The sequence below is a fragment of the Morus notabilis genome, unplaced genomic scaffold, assembly GCF_000414095.1.
Source record: "Morus notabilis unplaced genomic scaffold, ASM41409v2 Scaffold235, whole genome shotgun sequence".
Lineage (NCBI taxonomy): Eukaryota > Viridiplantae > Streptophyta > Magnoliopsida > Rosales > Moraceae > Morus > Morus notabilis.
This window is the reverse complement of record NW_010360036.1, coordinates 43,430-52,864: the sequence shown is the minus strand read 5'-3', so window position 1 is coordinate 52,864 and position 9,435 is coordinate 43,430. Positions and strand designations below refer to the sequence as shown.

At 35.9% G+C, this 9,435-nt stretch overlaps 2 protein-coding genes across 3 annotated transcripts; one reads left to right on the top strand and one right to left on the bottom strand.

Annotated features, from left to right (window-relative positions):
- The first annotated feature begins 1,149 nt into the window (after window positions 1–1,149).
- On the top strand, window positions 1,150–5,407 carry LOC21401029 (arogenate dehydratase/prephenate dehydratase 1, chloroplastic). The gene is made up of 11 exons (XM_024164067.1): window positions 1,150–1,909; window positions 2,738–2,805; window positions 2,883–2,975; window positions 3,062–3,262; window positions 3,687–3,767; window positions 3,852–3,947; window positions 4,064–4,141; window positions 4,257–4,346; window positions 4,430–4,497; window positions 4,662–4,743; window positions 4,961–5,407. The coding sequence occupies exons 1-11, from the start codon at window positions 1,621–1,623 to the stop codon at window positions 5,015–5,017; spliced, it is 1,203 nt and encodes a 400-aa protein (XP_024019835.1). The 5' UTR covers window positions 1,150–1,620; the 3' UTR covers window positions 5,018–5,407.
- Window positions 5,408–6,061: 654 nt separating this feature from the next.
- LOC21401028 (lactoylglutathione lyase GLX1) lies at window positions 6,062–9,054 on the bottom strand. 2 transcript variants are annotated; one of them, XM_010095731.2, is made up of 9 exons: window positions 8,962–9,054; window positions 8,549–8,706; window positions 8,338–8,462; window positions 7,699–7,763; window positions 7,408–7,620; window positions 7,110–7,157; window positions 6,886–6,993; window positions 6,632–6,784; window positions 6,062–6,384 (listed from the first exon to the last, which is right to left on the bottom strand). In XM_010095731.2, exons 2-9 carry the CDS (start codon window positions 8,671–8,673, stop codon window positions 6,334–6,336), a joined length of 888 nt encoding a protein of 295 aa, XP_010094033.1. In that variant the 5' UTR covers window positions 8,674–8,706; window positions 8,962–9,054; the 3' UTR covers window positions 6,062–6,333. The 2 variants fall into 2 exon arrangements, with proteins under 2 accessions (XP_010094033.1, XP_024019837.1); XM_024164069.1 differs by having other exon boundaries at window positions 8,549–8,711; window positions 8,962–9,049.
- Between the last annotated feature and the right edge of the window lie 381 nt (window positions 9,055–9,435).

The window sequence follows — 9,435 nt, the reverse complement described above, 5'->3', positions numbered from 1 at the left end:
TCAATCTCATGGGATTCATTTTACCCCAAAATGGGATAATCTGAATAACACTCAATATGGTGTTATTTAGATTCCCAGTAATATCAATATAGTGTTCTTACCCGTCTGCAGAAAAGATTTACATGCATAACCAAACGTGGTAATACACATTTCTTAGGAATCATATTCTCTTTTATCACTTTCTCAGTAATATGATTCCTACCCATTACTGCATACCAAACACCCCATAAAGAGAAAGTTTGGCAAAAGCAAACTAGTAATTTGATTGATAAAGCATGAACTCAACTTTACAATATAGGCATAAAAATATATAAACAATTTGAACGCTCATATATTTATAAGACGATCTAACTTAAAGTTATGTTATCATACTCCGCCATAAGATTTTTTCTTATTATATTCAAAACTCATCACTTTTACACAGATTAAGAGATATTATTAGGTACGGATTTTTTTTCCCCATTCTATGTGTACTTTTTCTACTTCATATAAATATAATTGACCAGGAATTTAAAAATGAAACAAAATCATTTGCTTCACAAATTTAAACAAAAATTTTAATAAAATTTTATGAGAGAAAATAATATAGAAAAAAAGAATACTCATGTTCGTATTTCTTCTTATAATAAGTTTTACTTTTCAATCTTCATTTAACTTGTGATCGAATCAAAAATAATATTAAAAAAAATGACTTTTTCTTGTACGATATCTCCACCGTTAGAGTTAATTTTTAACTGTTAAATCTGATTAAAATATACATAATAGAAATTTGTGATATAAATATAACATCTCAAAATAAAGAGCTATCGATAGCTAATTTTTTATGATCGTATCAGAAAAACTTTAAAAAAATAAATAAATAAACAGTAAAAGAAGAATAAATACGACCTTCCTCCATTTCTCACCTAAAATGTTAGGAGGATGTTGAGGCTGTAAATGCAACTGAGCCCCACAGCCCGCAGAATATCTTCCTACCCTTTCTTAAAGTCTTACCTCTTCCATTCATTATTCTGCATACTTGTTACTTGTGATACAAAGTATGTAGATATAAACATATAATATAAACGTATTTTTTGAAATGATATACATTATTAATATATATATATATATATGTACACAAGCCTTGTATCCTTTAACTTTCTTGGTATTAATACTCGATCAAATTTCGTTCACATTGCTTCCTTCACTTCACCTTTGCTTCTCTAAGCGTGCCGACCCTCTCTCTCTCTCTAAAAACCAAAAGGAAAGAAACGTGTAGCCAACATTCTGCTCACCTAACTCTTTTTACAGCTCTCTTGGTCTAACAAGTGAAGTACTTGTTAGCTCAAACATTTTCCTTTTTTTGACCTTGCCCATTGTATCTGAATTCTTAAACAAGAGCGTGTGTGTGTGTGTATATATATATACACACACATACGTTTAGTGGGGTGGGTCCAAAATCCACCACCATTCCCGTCTACCTTGACAATGCGCAACTGGGTTTCACCAGAACTCACCAACACCAACAACAACACAAATGCACCACCAACCACACTCTTATGAGTTTGGTTTTGCCTGAGACTTTTTGCTTTCTTTCTGGGTCCAGAGAGAGAGATTTTGAGATTTGGGCTGTCATTATCTATGGCTCTGAATGGTTCACCCATCTGGGGTTGTGCTAAAACTCCTTCCCATTTGGGTGTCTCCGATTGGGGGCCAAGCCGTTCTGGGTTTTCGTTGAATTTGAGGTGCGACCTTCGAAAATGGGAATGTCGTTTCTTGGGTTCTTTGGCGGCGGCTCAGACTCAGAGAGCAACAACTCCTGTTGATGATGAGAAGCCGTATCTGTCTGTGGCTGATACTTCTGGCCCTATTCAAAAGGCTCGGAACAATGAGTCCAGGGGATTTCACAAGGATTTGAACCTTCTTCCCAGTGAGATTTTACACAACCATACCTCTATTTTTTTGTCCCACAAATATTTTTCATGTTCAATTGTCATTGTGAAATATGTCAACTTTAACAACTGGAGTTTGAAGGTTAAATGAAAAGCTTAGCTTGATATTGATATGATATCTAAATGGTGGAATTAGCCTGAAATGTCGAATATGTTTTGGCCCTGGGTAGCTTGTTGATTCAGATTTATTACATGAACAATGCTAAGAATCCCAACTGTTTTAATTGCAACTTACGTATGATATGAGTTGTCGTTATTGTATCGGTATTCGGTAGGTGTTAAAAAAATACTCATGTTAATTATATTAAAAGATTGCATCTACCAGTGAAACAATATACTGTCACATAAGTTCATATCAAAAAGTTGGAATCCCTGATACTACTCTAATCTTATAGCGATAGCGTGGATTACTGTTCAAGGACTTTTTCTTTCTTTCTTTCTTTCTTTTTTTTTTATTTTTATTTTTTTCTGACGTTCGTGAGTGTTAGGACACTCAATTAAAATTAAGACTTAATTCATAACTTTAGCGTGCAGTGTGTCTTACTTGTTCGCTATGTGAGCATGAGTAGGCGGTTTCTTACATGTTTGTAGAAAAAGAAAGACGAATAATGATTGATCTTCTTATGTAGATATGCACAAATCTCAGCTTATGGTTTGAATGGAATGAAATTATGTGTTGCTTACAATAATATGACCAAAATGATGTTCATTGTTTTGAAACCATTTTGGAAGAATAAGAAAATTCTCTATTTCCAACTCCCTAAACTGTTTCTTGTTCAATATCACGGCTTGAATAAAAAATACAGAACCATTGACTGCAAATGATCTCTCTTCGTCTCCGGCAGATGGTTCAAAAGTGCGAGTTGCTTACCAGGTAAATTGCTTGGTCATCTGTGTTGTTCTTGTATCTGTACCTTTCTTCATTCTGAAGATAGCTTGTGCGCTCTTTAGGGGTTACCAGGAGCATATAGTGAAGCTGCTGCGTTAAAAGCATATCCAAAGTGCGAAACTGTCCCATGTGAGGAGTTTGAAGCTGCTTTCAAGGTTCAAATTACGATTGTAATCTTCACAATCATTGAATCTCTTTTGCTTTTAGTGTACCCTGATTACATGAAAATTCTGTTTCACAGGCAGTTGAATTATGGTTAGTAGATAAGGCAGTTCTTCCTATTGAGAATTCTGTTGGGGGAAGCATCCACCGGAATTATGATTTACTCCTTCGCCATAGGCTGCACATAGTTGGTGAAGTGCAGTTGCAAGTGAACCACTGTCTACTGGGATTTCCCGGTTCAGAAAAAGAAAAGATAAAACGTGTTTTCAGCCATCCTCAGGTTGGTACCCTTTTTTCAAGAAGTTTGGCAATAACCCTCCTTTTATCCTTCAGGAAATGAAAATGTTGCAGAAAAATGCTCACTGTCTTTCGACACATTCTCATGGGACTCTGCGATTTGGGCCACAGTTCCATAAATGTAAATCTAATACTTGCTTAAGTTTTAAAACCCAATCCAACAGTAAAAAAGGGGGTTTTAACTGCAAATCAAGAAACGAATGGAAGTGAGTTTTGATATAACACATTATTTATGAGACTTGTTTTGACTTGTGCTGCTTCTTGCACTTTTACAAACTAGACATGCACATATAAATGGAGAAATTTCCTTTGGGATATAGTATTATGCTAAGCACCTGTGCGTCCAAATATCTACAAAATTTTTCCCACATCGTAAAAAGATTTGTTGCTAACATTCTCATTTGCAGGCTCTTGCTCAATGTGAAAATATGCTAAGTAATTTAGGCGTCATCAGAATCAATACTGATGACACTGCTGGTGCTGCGAAGGTTATACATACAAGTTTTCTCTGTTACGTTAGAATATTCGGTAAACGTTGTTGGAGACTAAACGTTTCCAACTTTTTTTTGCAGATGGTGGCCTCAATTGGCGTCAGAGACACTGGAGCTATTGCGAGTGCTCAAGCTGCAGAAATATATGGGCTTGACGTTCTTGCGGAGAAAATACAAGTAAGACTACTTTCACATTCACTTTCTGGGTCACCTAGACAGTGCAGTATTTAAATATTCATTATTTAATATAAAGTTGCAGTTCAATTTGATTTGTGCCCCCATTCATTCTCCAGGATGATGACGATAACATTACTCGTTTTCTGATTCTTGCAAGAGAACCCATCATTCCAGGAACTGACCGACCATATAAGGTCCTTCTGCCCATTTCTTTCTTTCTTCGTCTTTTCTTTTTCCTTTTTCGGCATATAGTTATATTTTCGTATGGTGTTCTGAAGACATAATGACATGTATGTAATTCTTCTATAGACGAGCATTGTTTTCAGTTTAGAGGAAGGTCCCGGGGTACTGTTCAAAGCCTTGGCAGTGTTTTCTCTGAGGGAAATTAACTTGACAAAGGTAAATTCATGCAAAACTTTGACTTAATCTATTTACTTTTTTGGTATTTGGTCAATATGTCTATAGGATTTGATCATTTTCAGATAGAGAGTCGTCCACAGAAACAGCGGCCACTGCGAGTTGTCGATGACTCTAATGAAGGAACTGCCAAGTGAGTGACATTTCCGTTTTTGCTAAAGTAAAGCTGTCCTACTCTATGTATCTTTTTGCATGCATTTGTGTTCGTATTATATTTTGTTAACTTGTGGTCGATCTAGGTAATGCAATGACGACGTATTTTCCATGCTTCACAAATTGAATAATTTGATGTTGCAGGTACTTTGACTACCTCTTTTACGTCGACTTTGAAGCTTCTATGGCGGAGCTTCGTGCTCAATATGCTTTGGCACATCTTCAGGTCAGCCTTTAATATCATTCACTTGGAAATGCAACATTACTAGAACTACATGTTATGGCGCGTGTCCAATATATGCTTTAACAAGTTATGGCAGGAGCCACAATCTCTTTCCTGATTACTGCCAGTGCTACATATTTCTGATCGTTTTAGATGACATCATAATCATATCAGAATCAGAATCATACACGGATCTGATGAAGATCGACTTGTTTTGTAGGAAATTGCGAGATTTCTTCGTGTCCTGGGCTGTTATCCAATGGACATAATTCCTTAGAATATACAAGGAAATGACAATAGTTCTGTCCCATACATATTCAATATGGGCAAAAACATGGAAGATAATTCGACCTCCTATGTTGTAAATACGAAATTATGATCTTTGTGTGAGCCAATGCCACAAGAGAATAAAAAACCTTGGATCACCGATAAATTTTCCAAGCTAGGGAGCAGAAATTCCATTCAAAAGTGTTCTTATTTTTGTTTATCTGGAAATGTATATCATTCTTTTTGTTCGTCGACTGAAGGCTACCGGGACACTGCCACTGCCACCGCCGATGTAACTAGGAGAGTCTCAAGCTTACATAGTTCAGTTCTCTTCTTATTTCCTTTTTGTGTTCTGGACTTTGTTTGTTTAACTTGGTGGTTATTGATGATTTTTCTCACATATTTTGAGATTTATTTCTAACTAGACCTTCATAATGGCCTCGTCACTTGTAAAGCTGTATTTACTAGGTTACATTACAGGAAGCTATTTTATCCGAAAACATTACATGAGCAATTGTTACGTATGAGAGACGGCCAACCTTGGCCGGTTTATCGTATAGTATACGTCTAAATTTATCATGTTTATTCTTGAGACCTCACGACAAAAAGGAGTACAAACAGGACACACGAGTGGAGTGAATTTATCAAAACAAGCCAAAAAAAGATTTGTTCATTGGCCTTTTCGGGGGATAGGTCATTTCCATGACATACGTCAAAAGTAAATCTATTTTTGTGTTGATGCCCAAACAAAATATTGCCGTCAGCTCACATTATCCTTTCGTCGGCAGAAAAAGAATTTTCTTGGGAAAATTCCGTTTTTAAGTCACGTGGATAGATTTTCTAAAAGTCTACAACGGGTGAACAGGAGAAAGAGTTCATTTTCTGGCTTTGTGCCGTTTTCTTGGTCAGAGAAAAACAGAGGAAAAAGAAAAAGAAACTCTTGGTCTGCACATTCGGTGTTCTTAAGTTTTGGGATGTATTCTTTACGAAAAATATCAGAAACACTACTGGTTTTGATCGTGATATGCTTCTTTTTCTTCTTCTTTTCTGATTCTTTTAGAGAAGATAATAGAATCATATGATATCTCCAGGCTAGGCAATTGCATAAGGGCAGTGTACACAAACATCAAATTCCTCGCAGTCAGGTCCACAATAGCTACACGAGGAACTGCAACACACAAGTAGCTATCCCAAAAGAGGATTTACAAAGCGGCAACCATAATAAAACAGTCAAATACTGGTTGCTACAGTACTAGACACTCATTTATTCATACGAGATATGTCTTTTAAGTGCCTAATGCATCCTAAATATCCTACATTACGCATTTAATCTTCCTTATTGAGTTCATTGAGGAAATCTTCATTGTCAACCAAGACCTACAAGTGCGGGCCGAACAAAAGAATCATGAGAAGAAAAGTTGATTATTTAGTTGGTGCATATAAATTCAGCATTATTTCAATAAATTAACACTCTTCTGTCACTGGTTATTAGTGGTATAGTGGTTTAGATATCTTGTTTGTTTGGAAATGTGTAACTTGTGTCTGAGTACTCTAAACTTGTTCTAATCAAAATCAAACAGATGAACTAAGATATTAAGCTTTAAGGACTCTAGTGAAAACTCACGGTTTTCCAGCCATCTGGATCAAGAAAAGAGACAATCTTGGTGTTGATTCCAGGAATTGGTCCTGCTTGTCGAGTAATCTTTCCTCCAAGCTCTTGTGTGACCAAGTTCACAACCTCACCACTTTTGTATACATCGTTGGTACTAATGGCAATCTGGTATCATTAAAAGAATAACCAGGTTAAGGGAATTCTTTTCATAATGAGGGGGGAAAAAAAAAAAAAAAAAACCTCAAACAGAAACTGCATTTGATGACCTGGGCATATGCATTTCCCTTGGTATATTCAGTCACGCCATAATTGTAAGTCAACTCGAGAACAGTTGTCTTCTCTTCTTCGGCATACCCCAACATGGCAATGGTGTACTGCACAACGCATGAAACAACAAAAACGGAAGAATCCATAAGTTGCAATGTAGCTTAAGGATAACTTAGATCCTATCCATTCAGCTAAACATGATGCTTATAATCATGAAACGAACCTTGTACTCAGGCCTATCAACCCTCTTCACTACACTCATCCCCAAAGCCTGCACAAAATGAAAGCCAAGAAAGCTGTTGGTCATAACTTCTATCAAGGTTAAGACCAAAATAAGATAGAGAACCTCATAAATTGGTACTTCACACTTTGTTCCACTCCTTTCATTCATTCTCCAGGCCCCAATGCTATTATATATACCTCCTATATTCCTTTAAGTCTTAGTTCCTGGAACTCTGTACAGAAGCTTCGTCTGACTAGGAAAGGAGGCTATATAGCAACAAAATGAGAGACTATATCACCTTTTCGTAAAACTTGATAGAGCGCTCCAAGTCACCAACACGAAGCATTACTTGGCAAAGTGGTTCAGGAGTTGATTCCCGTTGAATGAGCTCGAAAGTGTAACCATCAGGGTCCTTAACAAATGCAATGACAGACTTTCCACCTTTCACAGGACCAGGCTCCCTGGTGACATTGCCTCCCTTGGCCCTAACGTGTTCGACCAGTTTGTAAACCTGGGTTCGATGGGAAACAAAGTTCATTACATCACTATGAAAAGACAGTCTGAGATTTCGCAACGTGAAATGACTTACATCTGGAGTTGCTATAGCAAAATGTCCAAACCCAGTGCCAATATCATATGAAGTCACGCCATAATCTGTGATCAGAAAGCAAATAACCCCCTCAGAAACCATATCATTGAGATATGTCAACATTCATGCCTCCATAGAAAAATCTACCTCCGGTACTTTTTCTCAAGGGAAATAGAAATTCTTTCTTGCTATAATTTTTTCACAAATTTCTAAATATCCTAGCTAGGTCGTTTTTTTTTTCCTCTCCCTAAAAACATGAAAAGGAATAGAGAAAGATCTTGATTGCTGCATCTGGATTAAGAGAAGTGAAGTCTAAGAATCAATTAAAAGTCAATGATTTTTTTTTTCTATAATTAAAAGTTAAAGAAGTTACTACGTTAGCATATCTTTGTCTTCATTTGCCATATCATATGAGAAATTCAAAACTATGTACTTCATTGCAGAACTAAAACAATAAACCAAAGAAGTAGCCAGTTCCCAGATAATTTCTCTGGATCAAAATAAGGTTCTTAAAAAAATGTTTGAACTGTATCAAGAATTTCATTCACTTCACAGCTCAGTATATAAACAAGAAAACAGATTTTAAAAAAATGAAATGAAAAGAAAGATGAGATGATATAAAGTTATAAACAGCATTACTGTATGTTAATTCAACAACAAAGTGAGATTCCTCCGGGCCAAACCCGAGAAAGGCGTTCGAGTATTTCTCCTCCGGAATGTCTCTTTTCCTCAACAGCTTCATTCCAAAAGCTTCAGTATAAAACCTGAAAGTAGAAAAAATAAAAGAAAATAACAAAAATGAAAAATATATATCATAACAAAAACTTGATTATTAGATAAAGAGCCGTACTTGATGGTGCGATCAAGATCACCAACACGATACACAACATGAAGGAATCGGCGATTGTCCTTTTTCGGCCATTCCAACAATTCAGCGTTCGGAGCAACCGACGATGCAGCTTCAGCCTCCGCCATATTATTCAACAATCAATCGCTACTATACTTCTTCTGTTCTTCATTTCATCCACACACAAAATTCAAAATTCACATCAAAACAAGTATAAGTGTACACGATCGATCTTCTAATCAAAATTCCAATACTACAGCATCAACATAAAAAGTTTCACATTGATCAAAAACTGAAAACTATCCGATAACATCAAATCGGTACATCATTTAAGGGAAATGCATCAATTCAAGTAGATCAAATGATCAAATTGTCTCATTTTCCAAATTAGAGAGAGAGAGAGAGTGGGAGCTTACCAGAGAGAGAGAGTGAGAGTGAGAGTGAGGGAAGTTTGACAAGAGTATTAGGCTAGCTGTGGAAATTGGAATGCCCTAGAAACCACCATAACTCTGTGTCACTGCAATTGGACAAATTTATAATATCTGCGCCTGTGATGTTTCCGAAAGTGACAGGCCTGTTACTGGTGTTTTTAACGGACAAGTGTAGGTGTGCCTTTTGTTCTGTTCCTGACCTCCTTTCTGGGCTCTATTCAGAGAAAAAAAAAGTCAAATTTGCATTTTAATCCACCGTTAAGATTTTTTTTTTATTAAGATTTAAAATTAATTTTTATAAAAAATAAAGTCATATTGTTATAGTATTTTTTTTATAAAAATTTAAATTTAATTTTTTATTATAATATTTTTTTCTTATATACACAATTTAAATTATGTAAAAGAATGAGCCTAAAAAGTTGATAAGCGTCATTTAAAAACGAGAGACACGTTCTCAAA